Genomic DNA, 26870 nt, shown 5'->3' with positions numbered 1-26870 from the left:
AGTTTCTCAGAGCACAAATATTTCCTGAATCAAAATGTCAGTAGTGCTGAGGTTGAGAAAGCCTGCTTTTCCCTGAGTGTGTAGGATGAATTCATGTAATATGAGTTATGAAAGGTCATACAGAAGATGAAAACTAAAAAAGACAATTCAAGGATTATTTTTCTCCTCAAGTTAGGGAAGGAAGGCAGTTGGGTTGAAGATATTCCTCAAGAAAAATATTTAAGTTGTGGGAGGAAGCTAGATGTACTTGACTGTTATAATCCATAGGTTTATGGCTAGATCAAGTGATTTTCTCTACCAAATTAGAATGCATCTTAGGTATATTTTGTGGGTACTATATATTGTAAACTACAGGCCTTAGAGTAAAAACTATTAGAGTGCTTAATAATTCTTGCATATTGAGAGTGAGATGTAGCAAAGGTCCTCGGTATCAGAGATGCTTAGAAGTGCGGGTAGTAATCAAGCATACTCTCTTGACATTATCACTTCTTAAAATGAAATTCTGAGCAAGTTACTTTGCCTCTCAGTAAAAAGGGAACAATATGTACCCTGAAGATTTGTTAGTAGATGCAAAACAAAACAGGATATATAAGGAACTCTGCCTGACACACAGGGATTTTGGAGTAAATGCTGATGGTCCTGGTAGTGTTGGTGTTAATAGCTCTTCCTTCCTTGTAACATCACGTATTTCTTAGTGTTATTATATTAGTAATAGCAAAGAATCAATTTAAAAATACTAGAGTAACATCACTGAACTTTAAAAGTCCATGGCTCCCACATCTAAAAACTTTGCTTTCCTAAAATCCAAAAGTACCCTTAGTTACGATGAATCGTTGATACCCAGTTCTCTAGTTCCTGCCCCTGTGTAGCACAGGCCGTTCTGATGCTAACATATGAAAAATTGATGATAGTTGAGTCCTAAATTTTATTTACTCTTGAGAGCGATGGAAAAGAACACAGACAAAATGAATGTTTATGTTTTCCTAACATTTGCTTTTCATTTTCCAACTTGTACCTACAGACTACAAATATTTAGAGAAAAGAGGTGAGGCTCTTTCTTGCCTGCACACAATAGAGTATACTGACTTTGGAATCCAAACTTTGTTTCCATTTTTTTTAAGATTTCTATTTATTTGAGAGGTAGAGTTACAGACAGAGACAGAGAGAAAGGTCTTCCTTCCGATGGTTCATTCCCCAAGGGCCGCAAAGGCCAGAGCTGTATATATGCGAAGCCAGGAGCCAGGTGCTTCTTCCTGGTCTCCTATGTGAGTGCAGGGGCCCAAGCACTTATACTGCTTTCCCAGGCCACAGCAGAGACCTGGATTGGAAGAGGAACAGCCGGGACGAGGATCTGCGCCCATATGGGATGCTGGCGCCGCAGGCAGAGGATTAACCTACTGAGCCACAGCGCCGGCCCCTGTAATTTTATTAACAAGCCTTCTTGAACTCACATCTTTCACTGAGCCATATATCATCCTTTAAAATATTTAAAAAGACAATATTTCTCAATTTGCTTACATGGATGAGAGCTATTTTATCTATTGGTGAGATCAATGAAGCTAATGATTTTTTCCTATCTCCCATAGCATTAAACAGTAATGCCATTTGACCACAGATACCATCAATACCTTTTGTTGACATGGAATAGTGAGGAGGAAGGGAATATTTAACAGCACCCTTTTCGATATCCCTTTATATAATTGTTAGTGTGATTCCAATGGTTTATCATTTACTAAACTGACATTTTTCAAATAAAAAAGTAAAGCAAACAACAGAAGTTATCCCCATTCATACAACAAAGCTAAAAATAGAATATGTGCCCCTTGCTTTCTTATCAACTAGAGGAGACCTGTGGATTACAGGGGAAAAAAACTGTGTAAGTACTTCAAATAAATATGCCAAGTACATTGTGTGTGTGTGTGTGTGTGTGTGTAAAAGATTTCGTAGCTCCTTTAAAGCTCTAAAGCTGTTAGTCTGACTCATCATGTACCCCTGAAACCAATTAAATTTTTAGATGAGAGGAATGTTCTTCAAACACTTTTGAAAAAATAAGAGTTCCTTCCTAAAGCCAACACCTTTTAATTAACAAAATACTCATAGAAAAGCTGTGGTTTACAATAGTTTATTACACCTACTGTTATTCATGAGTTTGGCACACTGGAATAGTATCAATTCATTTCAGCTATTTTGGGCCTGACTTGCCTTTTTGTTTAACTCTGAAAGGAAAATCATAATTTTTGGTAGTCATTGATTTTTTTGGAAGAATGCATGAGTATGCTATAATGATGAATAGCAAGACTGTCCAGGTTTGTTTTCTCTCTCTCAATCTCTTTTGCTCTTACCTTGCTCTCCCTGTCACTGCCCTTCCTCCTTCCTTCCTTCTCTGCCTCTGTTTTCCTACATCTTGTCTGTGCGTGTGTGTGTGTGTGTGTGTGTGCATGTGTGTGTGTCTGACTACCTGACTGAAATGTATACACTGTGATACATGTGATTGTGATGTGAAGTGACTGAACAGGGAGACACCAGCGTCTGTGGCTGGAGGGATAGTAAATAGCGTGACACCAGACAAACTCTTTTCCTTCAGAATCCCATGCTGGAAGACACACTTCCTGATCAGACTTGAGAAAAATACCCTTGGTCTCCACAGTGCCTAAAGAAGCTGTGATCTGAAACAGACCATCCCAGGGCCAGCTCCTTAGGACCACAGGAGCGTAAGGCAAGGGGAGGACATTCAGGCAAGCTGATCAGACTGTGGGGAATTAAATGGGACGCACAGAAAAGGATCCCTGCCAGTTACTTGGAGAGAACTGGAAACTCACCTTAGAACATGATGTTGAAAAGTCCGTGAAGTAGTTTATATATCCTAACTGCTTAGCTAATCAAGACTGGGTTCAGGAATAGGTTTTTGTCACAGTGATGAAGTTTGGCTGCTTGGGATTCCTCCATTCCCATATCCGACTGACTGCATTTCAGTCCTGGCTATGCTCCTTATTCCAGCTTCCTGCTAATGTGCACCTTAGAAGGCACTAGGAGATAGGACCTGTACCTGATTTCACACCCCTAATGTGGGAAACCTGGAAGGAGGTTCTGCCCTGCCCACCTCCCAGCTGGGTATTTGGGGAGTGAACCGATGAATGACAAACCTGTCTATGCCCTACCTGCTCTCTGCATATGTGTCTCTAAAAGAAAATGAAAATAAATAAATCTGTTAAACAAAAATGGGCTTATATTTAAAAATAAAACATTCTTGGTTTAAATCACCTCAACAGATCCTTTATTTTTTTAAAATAGAGTGACTATATCACTGCCTGGTCCTTACAGTCAAGAGTCTGTTGCTCACACTGGACAAGACCACAAGAACTGTCCCTGGAAAGATCTAACCAATCCACGTGTTACCTAAGGAAGTGATTTATATATGTGTCGTCTAGTAACATGAAATAACAAAAAAGAAAAAGCCTCTTTTTAGATACTGTGGGGCAGTGGTTTAAGCCACTGCCTGCAAGGCCAACATCCCATATGAACACTAGTTCAAGTCCCAGTTGTTCCACTCCAATCCAACTCCCTGCTAGTGTGCCTGAGAAAGCGGTGGAAGGTGGTCCAAGTACTTGGGCCCCTGCAACCCATTTGGGAGACCCAGATGAAGCTCCTGGTTTAGGCCTGTCCCAGCCCCAGTTGTTCTAGCCATTTGGGGAGTGAACCAGCAGATGGAAGATCTTTCTCTCTCCCTCTCTCTCTGTCCCTGCCTTTCAAATAAAAAAACTTTTGAAATTTTTTGATTAAAAAAAATCTTCCCTGAAACCCATAGTTTCTTAAGAATTGCTCTTAATTATTATCTGCTATCCTCAACACATATATAAAAAGAGTCTTTTCAATAAATGGAGCTAAGTAAGCTAGATTTTCACATGCAAAAGAATGTTAGCCCTATTCCATTAAAAAAAAAAAAAAAAAAAAAAAAAAAAAAAAAAAAAAAAAAACCTCAAATTGGTTAAAAGACCTAAATATAAGAAGAGAAACTATGAGACAGCCAGAAGAAAACATAGGTAAAAGCTCCTGGATATTGGCCTTAGCAATGAATTTTTACATGTCACACCAAAAGCTCATGCCACAAATGCAAAAATAAATAAATCTATGGCAGTACACCAAACTAAAACCCTTACAAATCTTCTAACCCTTATAACAAGACAAAGGAAATGATCAACAAAACTAAATGGCAGCCTACAGAATGGGGCAAAAATTGCAAACCACATTATCTGACAGGTTAATATCCAAAATTTACAAAGAACTAGTACAACCTAGTAGTGCAAGAACAAACTGATGAAAAAAATGATCAAAAACCAAAACAGACATTTCTCCAAAGAAAATGTAAAAATAGTCTATAGGTATCTATCTGGGAAAGTGCTCAATATCATTAATTATTGGGGAAATGTGAATGAAAACCACCAAGTGATATTCCCTAGATCCCTTGGATGGCTCAAAGTCAAAAAATGATAAATGTTGGCGAAGGATTAGAGAAAAGGGAATTCTTGTACATTCTTGGTGGGAATATAAATTATTACTGCCATTATGGAGAACAGTATGGAGGTTCCTCAAAAAATTAAAGAATTACTATGTGACCCAGAAAGCCCTCTTCTGGGCATATACCCAAAGGAAATGAGATCACTGCTTGGTAAAGATATCTGCTCTCCCATGCTGACTCCCAGGTTGCACCACTGCACATAATGATAGTCTGGATATGGAAATGACCTGAGTGTCCGTCAATTAATAAATGGAGAAAGAAGCTAGGGTATATATACACAATGAAATATGAATGCTGGAAAAAGAATGTGTGCTTGACTTTTGCCACAACATGGAGGAGAATGGAGGACATGATGTTCAGAAAAATAAGCTAGATTTTGAAAGCAAAAGATCTCATTTACATGTGGACTCTTTAAAAAATGAAATATACAGAGATAGAGAACAAAACAGTCATTATCAGGGGCAGATTGGATGGGAAGAAATGGGAGATGGAAGTAAATAAGTCTAGAGAGCTAGTGTACAACATAAGGGCTATATTAAGGAAATTGTAGCATACACAGGGATCCATGATAAATGAATAGACTGTAGCTACTCTTGCCACTAAAAGTCAGGAAGGGGATTCTGTGAGATGATGGATATGTTAATTTGTCTCACTGTAGTGACCTTTATACCATCTACATGCTTCCCATAACACCATGGTGTATAGCTTAAATATACACAATAGAATTTAGCAAACTCTAAATCCTAACAGTGATACAATGTTTTGTTCTTCCTAGTGATAATTACATTTAAACAAGAAAATGTTAAACACTGTGAAGTCTGTAGAACACAGAGGAATAGTATGATTCTATGACTATCTCTGGTGGAGACCTTTTAGTTACATACTTATCTTGGTCTTCCAAAGAGCACAGAAATCCAGAGTTGGGATGAGCTTTTGTCTGGTGGAAGGAGAGAAAGGATTTCAGGAAGTATAGAGAGCTATAGACCCAAAAGTGAGAATTGACATGTGCTAACTGGAGAGTACGGAATAGAGCAAGAGGCCAGGAATGAAGGGCTGGGAGGATGGAGGGAGATGAGTCTGGAGTCTGGACTCTGGCCAGGCAGAGCTTCAGAGAGCACAGCCTGGAATGCCAGGCTAAAGTAGAAAATCTGGAGCTGCTAGGCATTGGGTGGGCAGCAGAGGAAACAGGAGAAATGTAAAACCCACTGAGTACCTGCTGTCTGAACAAAACTAGGAGGTGCCCTATGTGTTTTGTGTCGTAAAATCCTTAGAACGGTCCTGCGAGGTTGGTGCCATTTTCTCTGTTACGTAGGTGAAGACTCTAAAGCTCAGAGATGTTCAGTTTAGCAAGCATGGTATAATCCTTGATGTCATGACATCTGCAATCTCAGTAGATTACTGTCCAAGATTGTATATCTGAGAAATGGAAGACCAGCTGGCCAGGAAGGAAATACAATTACAATGGCCGTTTTATAGGGGAATGAATGGATACTCAGTGAGGTTGGGTTACTTGCATGAAGTTCCATAGCTGAGACATGGAAGAGTAGGGATTGAAATACCGCAATCTAGCCCTATAAAGTCTCTGTCTCCTGTTCCGGGATGCTTCCCTCTCTTTGTCCCTTCGACTGAAAAATGTGCTGGAGAAGCGCGTGCAAATGAATTGACTGCTTCAGTTTCTCTTTCAAATCTGACCTTCCATTGCCTGCCTCAAGCAGTGGTTTCACCCTCTTCTTTTCTCCTGAAAAGAGTCAAAATAACCTACATAGCAATAGCTACTGTGTGCTCCATGTTCTAGACTTCATGAAACAGCCTTATAGGTTATCGTTAACTTTCATGATTCACTGTGAATAGAAAACCTATAAGGTTCCTAAAAAGATGACTGGGCATAGACTTGCATCATCTGTTTCATTCACTGACTCAGAGAATAGAAATTGAGTGCCTACTTTATTTGAGGACCTGTGTGAGATGGATGGGATAGAGCAGGGCACACGTGGGTTCCCCGCCCTTTGCAGCCAGTTTAGAGATGTCCTCAGGTGCCCAAGGCTGGAGGAAAGGAGAGGAGCAGTGAGTGGCCCGCTGCACAGGTGGCTGCGTTGCGCCACCTCTCCACCTGCCTCTGAATCTGTTACAGCTGCTTTTTTCATGATATTTGCTCCCTTTTTTTTCCTCATTGAGCAATTTTGTAATATTATCCTCTAATGTCCTTTTTAATGCTTTTTAATCATCTTGAATCATTCTCCCTTGAGTCCTAAGCCCTGCTCTATCTTTTCAATAGGCTTTTTTTTATTCAAAAGTACTTTTTAAGGAACTGTGATCTGCTTGTTAGAGTCTGATAAGCCTATGCATTCTCATCCCTCATTACGCTGAAATTTAACATGACGTGGTCATTTCTACTTCATTAAGTACTTCTTTGTTGATCAGATGTAATTCTAGAAGGAGAAAAATTCCTACTCCTCTCACGTAAGGGTCAAATTTTGAATGAGTCATGTTTTTAAAAAAAAGCACAATTCTGACACTTCACTAACCTAGAAATCCTCCCAGACTGTTGAATGTTGCCTCAGTACCCCTCCATTTTAAGAGTTTGTCCATGTATTGCAGTCAGACTGATGTTCTGCGATTCGTGCCAGCAGTGATATTTTCATTTAGCTCTCTTCTCATCCTTATGCATCTGCTCTCTGGAATCCCTCTGAAGATGTCTAGCTCTTGCTAATCCCCATGCTGTTTCTTCCTGGACTATAAAAAAATGCTACTTCTGCTTCAGGTTATGTTTCATTCTTTCCAAAAAGAGCCTCCGAGTAGTAAGATATCTCTAAGAACTGAAAATTCTTTTTTTTTCTTAATTTTTATTTATTTTTTATTTTTTGACAGGCAGAGTGGACAGTGAGAGAGAGAGACAGAGAGAAAGGTTTTCCTTTGCCGTTGGTTCACCCTCCAATGGCCGCTGCGGCTGGCACACCGTGCTGATCCGATGGCAGGAGCCAGGTACTTCTCCTGGTCTCCCATGGGGTGCAGGGCCCAAGGACTTGGGCCATCCTCCAGTGCACTCCCTGGCCACAGCAGAGAGCTGGCCTGGAAGAGGGGCAACCGGGACAGAATCTGGCACCCCGACTGGGACTAGAACCCGGTGTGCCGGCGCCGCAAAGCGGAGGATTAGCCTAGTGAGCCGCGGCGCCGGCCAAGAACTGAAAATTCTTTTTAAAAATCTTTATTTAGGAACCACTGTTGGGAAGCAGAGACATTGGTAACCCATATCAGATTACCTGTTGGAGTCCCAGGTGTTCTGCTTCCTGTCCAGCTCCCTGCTAATACACCTGGAAAAGCAATAAAAGATGACCCAAATACTTGAGACCTTGCCACCCACGTGGGGGACCAAGATGGAGCTCCCAGCACCTGGCTTTGGCCTGGACCGGTCCTAGCCATTGCAGCCATTTGCGGAGTAAGCTAGTGGATAGAAGACTCTTTATCGCTCTCTCCCTCTCTTTCAAATAATTAAACAAGGCAGTAGCTGTGAACTCAATCCAAGTCCCCCAGTTAGGTGGTACGAACCCAATTGCTTGAGCCATCATCACTGCTTCCCACAGTCTGCTTTAGCATAAAACTGGAGTCAGGTGCTGGAGCTGAGACCCAAAGGCAGGCACTCTGTTATGGGATGTGCGATTCTTAATTGGTGTCTTAACTGCTAGGTTAAACACTTAACACCAAAATTACTTCTTTATTGATCCAGTATTGTCTCCCACTCATTACTTCTTGGCAGTAGTTTTTATTCCATCTGACTCCTCAACAAACAGTCTGATTTTCTTTCGACCCTATTCAAGATTAATTCTTCCATCCAAGGGAACTTCTTGGTGTCTCTCAGAAGCTTGAGAGGCCAGAAGCATTCTTCCACCCCTCTCGTCATCTTTTCTAATGAAGAGAAAGCCTTAAAAGTAGATTCAGGGGCTGCTGTGGAGCCAGGGGTTAAGCCGAAGCTGGAACTTGCAACATCAGCATCCCTTATCAGAGCACAGTTTGAGTCCTGCCTGCTCCACTTCCCATCCATCTTCCTGCTAAAGTGCCTGGGAAAGCAGTTGAGAGTGGGGCAGGTACTGGCCCCTACAGCCATGTGAGAGATCGGGATGGAATTCCAGTGTCCTGGATTCAGCCTGGCCCCACTGGGCCATTGGCGGTCAATTGGGGAGTGAACCAGCAGATGGAAGATCTCTTTCCCTATCCTCTCTCCCCACCCCCTTTCACTCTGCCTGTGAAGTAAATAAATCAATCTCTTTTTTTAGTAGAAACAGTAACAGAGCCATGAGAATTACTATGGCCACTGCAAAATGAAAACCCCTTGTGGTCTAGGCCTCTGAGGTCTCCCACTGAGCTGTCTTTTACAGCTTCCCTGAAAACCTCACTTCTGAACTGTACTCCAATATCCATTTGCTGCCAACCTCCTGATTCTATTATGCTCCTGAGGCTGCTGTCCATAAAGCAGATTAGGCGTTCCTTGCACTCCGCATGCACCCCTGATCACCCAGCTGTGTACTGTTAGTCACTATCTGCTCACACCAGCCAGGGCAGCCAGGCAGTACAGAGCCGCACGCAGACCTGTGAGTTTTGCCCAAATATTTCCCATTCGCAACCCTTCCTCCAATTGCTCACCCTATTTGTCATCCCTGTGTTTTCTTTTTAGCGAGATGTTTATAAAAATAGAAACACCTGACATTGTTGATTACCTGCAAGTATCGGGCACAGTGCTAGTAATACTGTTGTGAAGAGGATGATAAGGTGGCTGTTATTTTGGCAGTGTGGTTGCTTGTATTAGTCACTGAATCAACTCACCCCACCCTATGTGACGTGTGCCCTATTATTATTCTTTGTTTACTGAGAAGAGAAAAAGATCCCGAAATTCCTCAGCCAGAAAGCAGAATTCTCTATCAGGGATTTCCGCTCCAGCATTGCAGATCCTAACCATTGCTAAGTAGTGTCTTGCACTACAGCGTTTAACACTATCAGCATCAAGATTTCTTAATGGCCCTGAAGCAGTGTTTCATATCCAAATAGAAAAACTTGGTGAGCTGACATTGTCCATAAACAGAGTACCTTGGGTTTTCTTCACTACTAGTACTTAAGTATCCATTTGAAAGAACAGGAAAAAAAAACTACACAAGCTGATCCCAGTATGAAATACAGAGCTAAAACAAGAACATTTTATTGACTTTGATTTCCCTAGGGTCCACCTCCAAAGTAATTCACTTCTTATTCAAGGAAATTGGAATTCAGAAATAAGATCCTATTCAACCTTTAGTTTTGCTTTTTTGTGTTTGTTGAATAAAACAAATTAGGTAATATTCATTCACCTGAAAAGCTCTACTTCTGTTTTCTTTACCAGTTTCACATTCTATGTAATTGTTTTTAGAAGGTTTATTTAAATTAAATTATGTGTGTAGGTATGAGAATAAGCAAAATCACTTCATAGGATTGTTAAACGTGCATTAACAAAGTTTTCTCAAATTTCCTAACATGTATTAGCATATAAAATAACTATATTGTTAGAAGCAAGTATAATGTCATAAATAATAGTTTGGCTCAGATTGTAGCCCTCCAATTACAATTAATTTGTTGTTACTGAAATTGGCCTTTTAGTTTATGTTTCTAATTTTTCTCTTTTTTTCTTTTTTCCTTTTTGTAAAAAAAAAAATTTTAGCTCCTAGTCAGACTGTTACTCTGGTGACACAAACTGTGGTTACCAAGGAAATCTCCCTCTCCGAACTAGAAATGCCATCTTCCTTGTTGTTGGAAGTACCTGCTCTGGCAGATTTCAACCGAGCTTGGACAGAACTTACCGACTGGCTTTCTCTGCTTGATCGAGTTTTAAAATCGCAGCAAGTGATTGTGGGTGATCTTGAAGACATCAACGAGATGATCATCAAACAGAAGGTATGGTGAGAAGGATAAAAGCTGGCAGAAATATTCCTTGAGAGTGAAGATTTTCCACAGGCCAGTTGAGCAGCCTAGACAATTTCCCACCAGTTTTCGGCAGTTCTTTGTTGCTGTTGTCAGCAAACACACTGCTTTGTCTATTCTATTCAGACCAAGTATGATTAAGAAAGTAAGTTAATGCAATTATCTGGAGTAGCCATAAATTAAAAAGGAAAAAAAGCATACACCTTACAAGCATAGTTGGCTTCGTTAAATTCACTACAAAACTAGTATTTTTAAAATCTATTTTGTACCAAATAGCTAAGTGGAACTGTTTACATTGAAATGGTTTGTTTTGACACTATGCAGCCATAATGTATCGCAGAATCAAATATAATAATGTGGAGATTGGCTATTATCCACTCTTCGGGGTTGTCTGGCAATGTTCCTACTCCAGTGACAAGGAAGCTGAAAGTTAGCTGCAAATAAAAAAGAATATGTAGTAAAGCATAAGATATTTAGAAATAGCCTAGATCTCAATATTGACATTTTTGTGATGCCACAGCAAAGAAACATGTTTTAATAGAAATATTATATTTTAGCCTCTTTAGAATCCTTTTGGTAAAAGCATGATATCATCTAGAAATATAAGAATACATAAAGTAGTTTACCTGCCTAGAATAAATAGACTATCTTTCATATTCTCAATAGATAAAGAAATAGTAACTTGTGGTAAAGGTGCTTAGATATTACAGGACTAACCTTTGAAAAAACAAGACAGTCCAAGTGAGGGGAATTTCACTTATTAAAAGATGTATTTATTAATTTTAAAGACAGAGAGAAAGAGAGATCAAAACCTTCCATCCTCTAATTCACTCCCAAAGTGGCTGCAATGGCCAGGGCCAGGCCAGTCCAAAGCCAAGAACCTGGGTGGCAAGGCCCAAGTATTTGGGCCATTCTTCCACTGCCTTCCCAGGCACATTAGCAGGAAGCTGGATTAGAAGTAGAGCAGCTGGGATTCAAACTGGTGCCCACATGGAACGGCAGCATCACAGGTCACAACTTCACCTACTGTACCATAACACCAGCCCCAGGAATTTCTTTTTAAAACGAACTTTAGCAGTTTACTGAGAACAACAAGAATTTGATATCAAGCAACTTGATTTTAAAGTGACTATGACCTGTCTTTGACATTGGCAAGTAATGTGATTGTGTTCAAGTCATTCTCTGGATCTTGGTTTCCTATTCTTGGTATGAGGTTCCCAGGATGCAAATCTCATTGACTATGGAGGAATCTATATATGTGTGTGTATATAAAAATATGTACATATTATGTGTATATGAAAGTTTGCTTTACTACTACCTTATGACCAATAATTATAGCCATATTTTCCAGAAAAAGCAACCAAAGCTTGTAGACGTTGCACTCCTACTTAGTAGCCGAACAAGGATTCAAATCCAAGTCTGTTAGAGTTTGAAGCCCAATTGTATATAATGCTTGTGATATCTGCTGCTGAGTTAACATTTAGTGAACTATATATATGAACAATATATATATATATATATCACATAATAGTATTATATGAAAATGAGAATTCATTCCCACATGTATATGCTATTTTGCCATTGACATTATGGCTTCTTAGATGCTAGAGTGGAAGAGGAAGCCCACACTCCTTTTGATGGGTTTGTGAACATGACCTTTAGGGAAACCATTGACGTGCTCACTAGTCTTCAGAGTTTTCTAAAAGAATTATTTTCAGAAGGAACAACTAATACAATGCCTCTTCACAGAGATAGTCTTTAAATATAGATCCAAAATTAGCTGAGAGAAGTTCAAGGGCCATGTCTGGGGTCACAGAAGGCCAGGATGTCTAAATATGCAAATTTATATATAATAAATTATGCAAATTATATTTGTATATAGTAAATTATGCAAATTTATATAATAAATTTTATAATATATATGCCTTACACATTATATATGTATGTATATCTCTTGCTGAATAGTAAGAATGCTATCCTGCTTCTTCCTTAGTAGAAACTAATTTGTGTTTATTATTCCAAAATGTTGGTTGCTCTTTTGGGAAGTACTATTTATCTTTTTCCTATATATATAACACTGAAGGAACTGGAATACTTTTCATCATGGTGGGAAAAAAACTAATTCATGAAGATATTTTCAGTTTTTGATATTTATAACTTGAGTCACCAAATAGTCCAAATAGTCAGTAAAATGGCCCTAAATAATCAGTAAATATGTGTGGAGGGGAACAAGAAAAAGAGCTAAGTGGAGGAAGGATTTTATTATAACACTAGAAAATAAATATCTCCATTATGTAATTATTAAAATAATCCCACCTTTAATGTATAAGATATAAGGTAATACTCCAAAAGGGCTAAATGTACTGCAGAAAGTCTATCAACATCTACTTATTCATATCTTTAACAAGCTTTTATTGAGCTACTATTAGAGTTGGGCAATACAGAATTGCAGAGGTTAAAGGATGAAGGGGGGAAAAGCAATAAAAAATAACACTATAGAGATAAATTTTAGAAGAATAACTAGTATATTTTTAGCACTTACAGTTATTAACATAAGGACTTCCTATGTATTATTTAATGCTCACAACAACAATACTGTGAGGTAGATAAGGCCTGGTGAGGTTAAATACCTTTTCAAGGAGGAAAGGGACAGTGGGAGAATTAGAAGCCAAATGGTATGGTGCCACAATCTCTACCCTTGAACTTGGTGATGTTCTTTCCAGACTTATTTCAGGAAAAAACTATGCCAGGGAAGAGGACAGATGCTAGGAAGATCTTCCTGAAGAAAATGCTTAGGCCAAGCATTAAAGACCGAGACCTTGAGCCTCATGGTTACCGAGGCATGCCTCCCTTATTGGAGTGCTAGGGGTCAGTATCTGGGTGTTCCTCCTGATTGCAGCTGCCTACTAATGGGGGTTCTGGGAGACAAGAGCAATGACTCCAGTGATTGGATTCCTGCCACCCACATGGAACATGTGGATCGAGTTCCCAACTCCCAGCTTTAGCCCCAGGCTAGCCGTGGGGTGTTGTGGGCATTAGAGGAGTGAACCAGCTGATTGGAGCTTTCTGTCTTACTTCTCAAATAAGTAAATTTTTAAAATAAATCAGCTAGGGGCTGGCACCGTGGCTCACTTGGTTAAACCTCCACCTGCGGCGTCGGCATCCTATATGGGCACTATAGTCCCGGCTGCTCCTCTTCCAGTTTCTGCTGTGGCCCGGGAGTGCAGTGGAGGATGGCCTAAGTGCTTGGGCACCTGCACCCGCATGGGAGACCAGGAGGAAGCACCTGGCTCCTGGCTTTGGCTCGGCGCAGCACCCTGGCCGTAGCAGCCATTTGGGGGGTGAACCAACTGAAGGAAGACCTTTCTCTCTCTCTCTCTCTCTCTCTCTCTCTCTAACTCTGCTTGTCAAATTAAAAAAAAAAAAAGAATCAGCTAGATGAAATGAGAATGTACATTCAGGCAGAGGGCATAGCCTGTCATTGTGACTGAGATAGCAAACAACACAGTATATTACAGGAATTGTGGTTTCATATGGCTGAAGTAGAAAGTATAAGATGAGGAAGAAAGTGAGGAGACTGAACAGAGAGGGGTGGGATTATACAAGGGGAATCTTTGCTTGCTAGCGGGATTTTGATCATAGCCTGTAGGAGTTGATCACCAGAGAAGGGTTTTCAGCAGGATAGTAAAATCATTGAAGCAGTTTAGTTGTTCTTCAGTTAGGGTTCTCTAGATACAAAAAATATAAATCATTCTCTGATTATTTCATCAAGCAAAAAGTAAATGTACAGGAATAATCAAGAAGACAACACACCAAGGCTTAGGAAAAGAAATCTCAGCACACGTGTGCGTCACATTAGCAGAAACTACTGTAGTCCTGCTGGGATAGTCTGTCTTTTCTGACCCATCTCACTCTGTTCAAAATGGGAACTCTGAAAGAGAATCCAGTTCCCTTTTTTGAGGTCATACACCCATCTCTTGGATACAGGAAAGTAGACAACTTTGATTTAACACCTGTTCCTACACTTGTTCTTAGCCAAAAGGCTGAGAAGCAAGACAAGCCTGCTCCGCCAAAGTCCCACAGAATTAGGGAGAGGTAATCCCCCCACCAAAGGAATCGAGATCTGTTGCCAGTACAAGGAAGTATGCTGAGCAGCCAATAGACAATAAAGTCATCTGAATTTAGTCAAGAATGTGCGGGCTAGGAAGGACAGATTAAATAAAGATGAGACTTGGGGGAGGTGATCATCGTGACCTAAGCAAGTGGTTCACCTCCTTCAGTGCTGCAACATGGAGACCTGAAATAAAGGTCATTTGTGTACCAGTACTGATCATGTACATTTGTTTGACCTTTACACACCCAATAATTGGTTCTGAATACATGTAGATTGTTTCAGGGATAATGTGAATAAAATACGATAAAGAAGTTCCACTGTTAACAGAGAAGAGAATTTGAGGATTATAATTATTAATGATAAAGCATTGGAAGTTAGATAAGATACCAAAACATCCCATGCCTCAATGAGTAGTTTTGAATTTGAGACACAGATCAAACCTTAAATGTGCAATAGATGAAATATGGACACCACAACAGGTATATGAACATGGCATTTGAATAAGCTAGCTTTTTAATGACTCTAGACTTTGAATTAAAAATTGCTTATTTGCTAAAAAGTTTCTGCTCTCTATTAACATTAGCTTAATTAAATTCTTACTGTAAAAATGAGTAGCTGCTATGACTTGAAATGAAAATATTTTTACTAAGTGAATCATACTAAGCAAAACATGGAAATCAAAAATTAAAATTTAGTCTTTAAAGTATTTTTAAATGTAGCTGTTTTAAAAGCTAAGCAACCCTACTGCGCAATTTCAGAGAGTGGATAATAAAACATTATGTTTTAGAGAAAGAGTTGTGAAATATGCTAATTAAACCTTTAAAAGTCAAACATACACGAGACTCCAGGTTTATGTTCTAGAATTGTGAATTAATATCTGTATGATATATAATTTCTAGTTTAGTGTCAGAGAAATCAGATTAAGAAATACTTCTACTTCATTACATTTTAAATGAAATGGTTCTGAAGCAAAGTTGTTTTGACAATGATGAGCAGTTTTCTCTTTCTGACATAATCTGTGAGATGAAGGGAAAGATATGTCTAGAGTTTTTCACTGAGGAGAATTATTAAATATGACTTTTGGGGAAATGAAATAGGAGGAAAATGGGAGGAGGAAAAAGGAGGGAGGAAGGAAAGGAAAGGAAGACAGGAAGGGGGAAGGAAGGAGAGAGAGAGAGAGTCCCAAACTGTACATCTCCTCCCTCTCTTATTCCCGCTCTTAGATTTAACAGGGATCACTTTTCAGTTAAATTTAAATGACTAAGAATAATTGTATGTTAGTTAAAAAGTTCAACCAATGGTATTAAGTAGAAAAAAATACTAAAAGGAATAAAATAGTAAGTTGTTCCTTGACAGTCAGGACAAGGACTGATCAAGTCATTGTTTCCATAGTGTCCGTTTCACTTCTACAGGTTTGGTTTTTGGTGCTCGGATAGTTGTCGCCGATCAGGGAGAACATATGATATTTGTCCCTTTGGGACTGGCTTATTTCTCTCAGCATAATGTTTTCCAGATTCCTCCATTTTGTTGCAAATGACCGAATTTCATTGTTTTTTTACTGCTGTATAGTATTCTATAGAGTACATATCCCATAATTTCTTTATCCAGTCTTCTGTTGATGGGCATTTAGGTTGATTCCATGCCTTAACTATTGTGAATTGAGCTGCAGTAAACATTGAAATGCAGACAGCTCTTTTATTTGCCAATTTAATTTCCTTTGGATAAATTCCAAGTAGTGGGATGGCTGGGTTGAATGGTAGGGTTATCTTCAGGTTTCTGAGGAATCTCCAAACTGACTTCCATAGTGGCTTGACCAGTTTGCATTCCCACCAACAGTGGGTTAGTGTGCTTTTTCCCCCACATCCTCGCCAGCATCTGTTTTTAGTTGATTTCTGTATGTAAGCCATTCTAACCTGGATGAGGTGAAACCTCATTGTGGTTTTGATTTGCATTTCCCTGATTGCTAGTGACCTTGAACATTTTTTCATGTGCCTGTTGGCCATTTGGATTTCCTCTTTTGAAAAATGTCTATTTAGGTTGTTGACCCATCTCTTAAGTTGTTTTGTTGTTGTGGAGTTTCTTGATCTCTTTGTAGATTCTGGTTATTAATCCTTTATCAGTTGCATAATTTGCAAATATTTTCTCCCATTCTGTCAGTTGCCTCTTCACTTTCCTGAGTGTTTGTCTTGCAGTACAGAAACTTCTCAATTTGATGTAACCCGATTTGTTAATTCTGGCTTTGACTGCCTCTGCCTCTGGGGTCTTTTCCAAGAGGTTTTTACCTGTGCCTATATCTTGCAGGATTTCAACGATGTTCTCTAATAATTTGAGGGTGTCGGGTCATAGATTTAGATCTTTAACCCACATTGAGTGGATTTTTGTGTAAGGTGTAAGGAAGGGTCTTGCTTCATGCTTCTGCACGTGGAAATCGAGTTTTCCCAAAACCATTTGTTGAATAGACTCTCCTTGCTCCAGGAATTGGCTTTAGATCCTTGATCAAATATAAGTTGGCTGTAGATGTTTGGGTTGATTTCTGGTGTTTCTATTCTGTTCCATTGGTCTATCCATCTGTTTTTGTACCAGTACCACGCTGTTTTGATTATAACTGCCCTGTAGTATGTCCTGAAATCTGGTATTGTGATGCCTCTGGCTTTGCTTTTGTTGTACAAGATTGCTTTAGCTATTCGAGGTCTCTTTTGCCTCCATATGAATTTCAGCATCAGTTTTTCCAGATCTGAGAAGAATATCTTTGGTATTTTGATTGGTATTGTATTGAATCTATAAATTGCTTTTGGGAGAATGGACGTTTTGATGATATTGATTCTTCTAATCCATGAGCATGGAAGATTTTTCCATTTTTGGTATCTTCTTCTATTTCTTTCTTTAAGGTTTTGTAATTTTCATCGTAGAGATGTTTGACATCCTTGGTTAAGTTTATTCCAAGGTATTTGATTGTTTTTGTAGCTATTGTGAATGGGATTGATCTTAGAAGTTCTTTCTCAGCCATGGTATTGCCTGTGTATACAAAGGCTGTTGATTTTTGTGCATTGATTTTATATCCAGCTACTTTGCCAAACTCTTCTATGAGTTCCAACAGTCTCTTAGTGGAGCTCTTTGGATCCCCTAAAGAAAGAATCCTATCATCTGCAAAGAGGGATAGTTTGACTTCTTCCTTCCCAATATGTTTCCCTTTAATTTCTTTTTCTTGCCTAATGGCTCTAAGACTTCCAGAACTATGTTGAATAGCAGTGGTGAGAGTGGGCATCCCTGTCTGGTACCAGATCTCAGTGGAAATGCTTCCAAAAATTTGGGGCCTTAAAGTCTGTAGTTGAAGTTGTAGTATATCAAAGTGTCAATTCTTCTTATTACCTTTTATGTTTGGGTAATGTTAGCTAATGTTAATGTTAATGTTAGGCTCATGTTGTGTTTTCTTGCTTTCCTTCATTAAACAAATTGCCTTTGAAAACCCATGTTACAAATATGCTAGGGGCAGGCAGGGGACTACTAGAAAACAAAGTTGGAAAGAGACAATGGAGTAAGCATTTGGATTTAAAGTTTGTTTCCTTGTGTAGGACAGGGAATAATTGAAAATGAAATAAGGCAGTGGTGACAGATCACTATTAGTAAAATGTATTTTTGTGCTTTTATTTACATTTTCTATATATAATATAGTTACATTAAAGTTGCATACTATACATGTATACAACTTCATATACTTGCTGAAGTACTCTCATATACATTGTATATATAAAGTACTTGGACAAAGGGAATTGTAAAGATAATGTATAATTTCTATGAATTTGTTAAAGACCGTCACTTATGTAATTAGTATATATATATAGATACATAGATATAAGGTGGAGTAGATGGACTGGCTGCTTAGGTCACGATGATCGCCTCCCACAAGTTTCATCCTTTATTTAATCTGTCCTTCCTAGCCCACACATTCTTGACTAAATTCAGATGACTTTATTGTGTATTGGCTGCTCAACATGCTTTCTTCTACTGGCAGCAGATCTCGATTCCTTGGTGAGGGGATTACCTCTCCCTAATTCTGTGGGACTTTGGAGGAGCAGGCTTTTATTATTTCTCAGCCTTTTGGCTAAGATCAAGCGTAGGAACAGGTGTTAAATCAAAGTATGTAAATACTACTTAATATTGTCTTTCCTCCCTGAAATACCTACTTTGGAGACCCCTTTAAAATATACTGACTGCCTTTTAAGGATTTTTGGCATATAACTCAGTTTTCATTCATTTATTAGTTATTTAACACTTCCTGGTTAAAGTGTTTCTGCCTGTAGAGATTCAAAGTAAGAATGGTAGAGTTTCCAACTATAGAGTATATCCTCTATCAGGAAAACATCAAGAGCACAAGGCAATCAATGCCACAAGACCAAAAATGCACTCTCATGTTTACAATAAACATGTCAGAATAAATGAGTGAATCATTTTTTTTCTTCCTGTAAATATTTGCCTGCCTTTCTCATATAAAAGAAAACTAATCTATATTTCTCTTTCCAGGTGTCAATTTTTATTTGATAATCTGAAAGTTAAAATTGATTTTTTACATGTTTTAGTGTTTTGACATTTCATAAATTAAGCTAATTGATCAGTAATTACCAAGGTGATCATAGCTGCATTGTTTTTCAAAGAGAAGTGATTTTTGACTATGTTCTTAGGATCCTTTATGAATTCCTTAAATATATTACTAGAGTTTCTAGAGTTATTTGAGTCCATTTCTTTTTTTGCTATTAGATTTACGTAAATACTTTTAAATATAATTTTAGCAACTCATAAATGTTTCCAAGTTCCTTTATCTTTATATTTTGTGTGAATAAGTGGCATCATATTCAAGAATTACACATCTCCTATTATTAATTCAAGGGAAGGCTATATTCCATATTTTTATCTCAGAAATAGAATGACTGTGATTTACCTGGCAACCTGGCACATTCTCCTTTCAGTATGAAAGCAAAATAAACTTTGCAATGATAGATTTAACCCACCAATATAATTTTAATTTGTGTTCAATGTGTGCTAATGTGCCTAGAAGGCAGCAGATGATGGCTCAGGTGTTTGAGTTCCTGCCACCCACGTGGGAGACCCAGATGGAGTTCTCAGCCACTGGCTTTGGCCTAACCCTATCCTGGCTATTGTAGGTATTTAGAGAATGAGCCAACAAAATATCGCACGCGCGCTCCCTCTCTCTCTCTCTCTCTGTGTGTGTGTGTGTGTGTGTGTGTCTTTCTGTCTGTCTCTCTGTCACTCTGCCTTTCAAATAAATAATTTTTAAAAAATAAAATTATTTTTAAATCCTCTAACTAGAACTAATAAAAAGTAAATCTGTGGGGAAGGCTTGAGGCAAAAGCATATATAATTGTCTTCCCTTGTCTATAGTTTTGCTTTCTGTGGTCTGCAAATATTAAATGGAAAATTCCAGAAATAAGTCGTAAGTCTTAAATTGCGCACCATTCTGAGTAGCATGAGGATATCTCACACCATCCTTCTCTGTCCTGGGTGGGAGATGAATCATCCTTCTGTCCCGTGTAACCATGTCGTCTACAGCATCCACCCATTAATAACCTGGTAGCCATCTCTGACATCAGATCTTCTGCTGAGATACCATAGTGCTTGTGTTGAAGTAACCCTTATTTCATTTTCATACAGCCCAAAGCCCAAGAGTAATGAGACTAGAAGTTCAGATATACCACAGAGAAGTGAAAATGTTTCTTTTAAGTGACAAAGTGAATTCTGAATAAGGAAAGAAAAAAAATGTATGCTGAGGTTAAGATCTACAGCAAGATCAAATCTTCTAACCATAAAATTGTGAAGGAAAAAGAAATCCGTGCTAATTTTGTTTTCATACCTGTGAAAGTGCAACAGCAAACTTCATGAATTACCGTGGAAGGTAGTTAGGATGGAAAAGGCTTCCACTGGTGTCTTGCAGGGTGTCACCCATGGAAAAATGGAGACTACTGCAGATAAATTGAGTTGATTTTTATACTATGAAACTGGAGAGAAGAAAGTAATTTACACTTAACTCCTTCATGTTTTTTCCTCCAGAACTATAGATTGTGGTGAGAGGAAAAATCATCTGAAGCTACTTCGTTGAGGCAATAGTTTTCATTTCATTTCATATTATCTGAAAGTCACATGAAGCTTCCACAGGTAGAACCGAAAGTGCCCATTGAGAAACTGAACACAGAAATCAGACTACCATTTTACCACATTCACACAAGTGCTGTTTTTTATTTTAATTTTAATTTTTAATTTAAAATTTTAATTAGTTTTTAACAGATTCCATGTGATTTGTAAATACAATTCTAAGAATATAAGGATATTCCCTTCCTCCCTCCTTCCCTCCCTCCCTCTCTCTTAACATCTTTCCTTCTCCCTTTATTTTTTTTTAGTTTTTAAAATAACAAAATTTTAAAATTACATTATAGTAAAAAGGCTTAATACTCCATCAAATAAGAAGCCTAACAAGTGAAAAGCAAAAGGACCCATTTAGTGGGAATACAGACAATGGAAATCAACAATAATTGGATGAAAAAAATGACCATTTCACCCATATATAGTAAATTTTAAAGTAATCACATTCATTAAAACTACAGTAGTATAACATTCTTAAACATTGGTTTGACAAAGTTATAAAACAAAGTTTTACAAAATGATACTTGGAGCAGTACTGATAGACACAAACATTTCTTTTTTCTGTCTTTTTTTTAATTTTAGCTCCCACATATAAGGGAGAACACATGGTATTTGTCTTTCTGTGTCTGGCTTATTTAACTCAACATGATGTCCTCCATTTGCTTCCATTTTTTTAAAGCTATATAATGGGTGTTAGGCACTAGAAGAGAACAGTTACTAGGAGCATATGTAAGCAGGAAGAAGCTCTAGATGATGATATTTTACAGTAAAATTGTTCTCTGAATCAAAATGAGGATATACATTATTTTTAGAATTAGGAAAATTTTTAGATGAGAACCATTCAACCGTTTCAAGGGGTGAATTACAAGTAAATCTGATAATGAAGTAGTCACACCAATAACCTAAGGTTCCTTCCCACCCCTTATACTTAATTGTAATGATTAGAAATAGGAGGTTGACTGGTTTGTCAGAGCATTTGAAGACTTTTAGGCCTATTTCTATCTTCTTTCTGAGGTTCGTTTTGATCATTCCAATCTGTGTTGGTCATTTTAATCAGTGATTCACTGACAAAATTATTCTGCCGGCGCCGCGGCTCACAAGGCTAATCCTCCACCTTGCGGCGCCAGCACACCGAGTTCTAATCCCGGTCGGGGCACTGGATTCTGTCCCGGTTTCCCCTCTTCCAGGCCAGCTCTCTGCTATGGCCCAGGAGTGCAGTGGAGGATGGCCCAAGTGCTTGGGCCCTGCACCCCATGGGAGACCAGGAGAAGAACCTGGCTCCTGCCATCGGATCAGCACGGTGTGCCAGCCGCAGCGGCCATTGGAGGGTGAACCAACGGCAAAGGAAGACCTTTCTCTCTGTCTCTCTCTCTCACTGTCCACTCTGCCTGTCAAAAAAATAAAATAAAATAAAATAAAATAAATAGAAAAAAAAATTATTCTGTCCATGAACTATCTTTTCTGGTAAGGCCGCTTCTGTCATCTTAAACTTCTTTGATAAAATATTTATTATTGTTTAATATTTTACATGTTTATGTTTTGACCCTTGAAATGAATTTAAATTTCCTTTAAGGCAGACATAGTATTCTGTTGCCATAGCAACTAAAGATATATAAATATTGTGTATTTACTTCACCTTCATGAGTGACGAGTGTTACTTAGCATTTGGAACTGAACAATCTGTTATAGAGCAATGTTCATATTTATGCTTAGTTTTACTGTTAGGTGCAGCATGATCTATGTCTGACTTTGGTCAGTGGTGAATAAAAGGCTCCTGGGAATTAGATTTACTACATCAAATAATATCAATGATAATTTTAGATACTCTTAAGGTTTTAGAAGACTTTCTTCTAATAACCTTAAGATTGTGTTTAGCTGTGTGTATGTATCCAAGCTCCAGAAAAGAGTTTCTTTCCCTCAAAGAGCAACATCTCCAGAATTATGCATGCCAGGGTTAGTACAGTCTCCACAAAGCCATCTGTCCTTTCTCATCCCAATTCATCCTTGTATCGCTTTCTTTCCGGTGATCTCAAAATGCCTGCCCTGCTTCCACATACAATGTTTGTGTTGCAGAATGGAAGAAGGGGGACCCACATTTCACAGGGGTTAAGATGTTACTTGGGATGCCCATATCCACTATTGGAGTGTTGGGTAAGAGTCCAGGTTCTGCTTCCAATTCCAGCTTCCTGCTAATGCATAGTCTGGAAGGTGGCAGATGATGGTCCACTTGGGTCTCTGCCACTCATGTGGAAGACACAGAGTTCTAGGCTCCTGCCTTCAGCCTGGCCCAGCCCCAGCTGTTGTGGGCACTTACAGAGTGTATCAGCAGATAGGAGCTCTCTGATTCACTCTTTCTTTCTCTCTCTCTCTCTCTCTCTCTCTCTTTCTCTCTCTCTCTTTCTCTTTCTCTCACTCTCTTTCTCTTTCTCTCTCTCTCTCTCTCTCTCTCTCTGTCCCTGCTGTTCAAAAAACACAAATTTTTTTAAGTAGAAGAAAAAAAATGAATGGATATTGGGTACACAGCTGGCTATGCCTGCTAGGGTACCAGTAGTGATGCATATTTTTCTTCTTTGGATTTAGCCAGTTTTAACTTAGCGAAATTTGATATGATTGTTTTCCTGTCTTCTTAATTTTCTCATCACAGAGATGTCAGGAGGTGAGAATGTAAAAGAATAAACTTAGTATTACTGTTTAGCAGTAGACATCAGTTATTATGCTTTATAGTCATAACCATACAAAGGTCACTGAAAACAGTGTAAATTAGTATGTTGAAACATACTGTGTTTATATTTTGTCTTCTGTTCTCAAGAAATAACTTCCTAATTAACCACATGTGTTTTCTATAATTCTCTGAACCTGTGTATCTAAAGCAGTATCTACATGCCACATGTGGCAATTGACATAAATTAAAATTTAAAAATCATTCATTCAATTATACTGGGCACATTTCAAATGCTTGGTAGTCACAGGTGGCTAGTGGCTACTGTATTAGACACATGCATTGAACATTCCATTACTGCAGAAAATACCATTAGACAATGCTCCTATACATAGCTGTAGCATGTATGTTCTCTTTTGAAATCAATTTGAGATAGCAAGTAAATAAGGACAAATTGTTTTCTTCATTTCTATTTTTTGCCTCTGAGAAAATTTACGCTGAAAAAGGAAAAAGCAGTCACTCTTGTAATAGTTTAAATAGCCTGACAAATTCTGAAATGGTACCTTAACACACATATGTTCCTACATGGTAATAGGTCATTAGTTTTTGTATTCTGAGTTTCTAGGACCTAAGCACATCCACTAGGTCAAGGAAAGATATAGACTAAGCAATATAGCATGATAATCAGAAAAATAAATGTAACCCATCCAGTGTAAGTTTCTCTTCATTGCCCTTTCTGTGACATCTTTTCTCTCCTTAAGCTGGATTTCCTAAGCTCCTACCACAAGCCTTGCTGTTTATTTGGTCATCAGTAATCTCCTCATTGCTTTACCATCCCATGGCCTAAGTTCCTAGATTTTTCTATCTTCTTCCTCACCACTTGTTCCAACAAGAATGACCATTGTTGTCTTTCATAATCTTAGTTGCCTATTTTATGCCATAAAAAGTGGAAACGGATCAATGTTAAGATTTTTATTGGGTTTCTGTTACATAAATGAAAAAGTCCTATAAATCTATGTATAGCCTAGGACCTATAGTTCACAACAACATATTGCATGCGTAAAATTTTGCTAAAAGGGTAGCTTTTTTTTTTTTTTTTTTTTTTTTTTTTTTTGACAGGCAGAGTGGACAGTGAGAGAGAGAGACAGAGAGAGAAAGGTCTTCCTTTGCCGCTGGTTCACCCTCCAATGGCCGCCGCTGCAGCCGGCGCACCGCGCTGATCCTGGCAGGAGCCAGGAGCCAGGTGCTTTTCCTGGTCTCCCATGGGGTGCAGGGCCCAAGCACCTGGGCCATCCTCCACTGCACTCCCTGGCCATAGCAGAGAGCTGGCCTGGAAGAGGGGCAACCGGGACAGAATCCGGCGCCCCAACCGGGACTAGAACCCGGTGTGCCGGCGCCGCAAGGTGGAGGATTAGCCTAGTGAGCCACGGCGCCGGCTCTAAAAGGGTAGCTTTTATATGTTTTGTTGCTATCACACATAAGATAAAAATAGTAAATAAAGTGGATGTGAGAAATCTTTTAGACATGACCCATTGGCATATGCTTTAGATTGTGTTTTCATGGTGCTATATTTGGCTCCAAACTCAATAACTTGTATACATTAAATATGTACAGCTTGTTGTCTATCACACCTCCATAAAGAAGGTTTTTCAAAAAAATTTATTAAGAAATATACCCAATATTCTTAAGTGAGTTGCTGGTGGGAGGGACGTTATGGGGGGCAAGCCATTGTAATCCATAAGCTGTACTTTGGAAATTTATATTCATTAAATAAAAGTTAAAAAAAAGATTTTAATATTTCTGAAACTGTTCTTTAGGATACTGGATCCAGTGGCCATTAGTAGATTGTGCTACTAAAAAGATCAGCGAAGCCAAGAAACATGTACAGATTTTGCCTATTCCAGAGGTCTTCCACATAGATCTGAATGTCTCATTGCAGTCCATGAATATATATAATTTTTGTTAATAACAATTTTTCATTTCAAGCAAAATGCATATTGTGGGAAACCTTCATAGATTTCATTTTTTGCACCAAAATAAACTTATCTCTTAATTCCATTTGCCCACCAAAGAGTCATGCAGGAATGTTAGCATTGTTAGCTCAGCATTCCTAGTCACGTCTCCATGAAAACCTTTTGTGTAGAACATCTTGAGAAATACAGCTTAAAGAATGTTAACCTATCTTAGTCAAATGTACATATCCCTGAGTCACTTTATCTCTACATGTTTTTGCCAAAATAATCTTTCAGAAGTCTTTCTTCTTAGCACCAAGTCTGTAATTTATGAAGTTTTTATCAGGATAACATTTGTGCCTCTCATCATAACATACCTGCAAACAACCAAGTCGCTAGGATTTTTCTAGACTGAAATCTGTGGAGAATAATTTAACATAGCATTCCATAAAATCAGTTTTCTCTATTAAAGTAGATTAATATGACATATAATAATTTGTATTTAAAATATGGATGCATTATCAATATCTATATGCCAATTTTAAAGACAGCATACAATGTAAGGCAGCATTTAAAGGCATTAAAATGCCTGCAGACATTTTAGCATTTTCATATATAAAGTCTAAAAGTCAGAAATTAAACAGCTTTTCACATTCTGCTTGGAATGGAAACTTGTCTCCATTTCAGTGTTCACTTACAAAGATCTTCTATTTATATTTATTTTTCTACTTAGAAAAAAGTTTCATCTCCTCTAAATTTTTAGTTTGTTGCTTTTTAAAATATATATCAGTAAGGTAGTACATGTATGAAAATTTTAATAAATGTATGCCAGCTGAATGTTTTAAAATTATTTTATGTATTTGAGAGGTAGAGAGAGAGAGAAAAATTTCCTATCTGCTGATTCACTCCCCAGAACCCTCAGGTGAGGCTAAGCCAGATCAGAGTTTGATGCTAGGAGCCAGAAACTTTGTCCAGGTCTCCCACGTAAGGGCAGACATGGGCCATGGCCACCGCCCCTGAGGATCTGCATTAGCAGGAAGTTAGAATTAGGAAGCCAGAAGTGAGCATAGAACGCAAGCAGTCTAATGTGGGAGGCAAGCATATTAACCAACATCTTAACTGCTAAGCTAAGTAGAACCACGCCAATGTTTTAAAGTATGAATGTGTGCAGTTGAGTTTGGAGACTACTGTTTCTCAGTATGTCAGACATCAGATGTTGCCCAGGGCCTATAATTAGCTGCCCTTGGTACTTCTGACTGTAGTACTATTGTTCACCCAAAAGAACCTATCAGATGTGAAAGATCTTATGTAGACTTACATGACGTAAAGATCTCATTTAATTTATGTGACTCCTCTTGACTGAATAATGTGCTACTTGTTTCTACTTGTGTCTTAGGAAGGATAGAGACTACAGTCACAGGTGATGCCCTAGCCTTAGTCTCTTTAAATATATTTTTAAAACCTGGAGCCATATCCCATCTCACTTTTGTTCTTTTGATATATATTTTATTTGGGAAGCAAAGGGAGACAGAG

General features: G+C 38.4%; 1 protein-coding gene across 14 annotated transcripts in view; it reads left to right on the top strand.

Moving 5' to 3' along the window:
• The window catches only part of DMD (dystrophin), a 2249390-nt gene that overhangs the window by 1584826 nt on the left and 637694 nt on the right, over positions 1-26870 (top strand). For all 14 annotated transcript variants that reach the window (XM_070067426.2, XM_051827673.3, XM_070067427.2 and 11 more), the window contains one exon: positions 10200-10432. In XM_070067426.2, the coding sequence (XP_069923527.2) occupies positions 10200-10432 (233 nt within the window). The remainder of the gene's footprint in view (positions 1-10199; positions 10433-26870) is intronic.

The sequence above is a fragment of the Oryctolagus cuniculus genome, chromosome X, assembly GCF_051225735.1.
Source record: "Oryctolagus cuniculus isolate XC-2025 breed Fujian yellow rabbit chromosome X, ASM5122573v1, whole genome shotgun sequence".
Classification (NCBI taxonomy): domain Eukaryota; kingdom Metazoa; phylum Chordata; class Mammalia; order Lagomorpha; family Leporidae; genus Oryctolagus; species Oryctolagus cuniculus.
The sequence above is the reverse complement of the archived record's forward strand: the minus strand, read 5'-3'. Positions and strand labels throughout refer to the sequence as shown.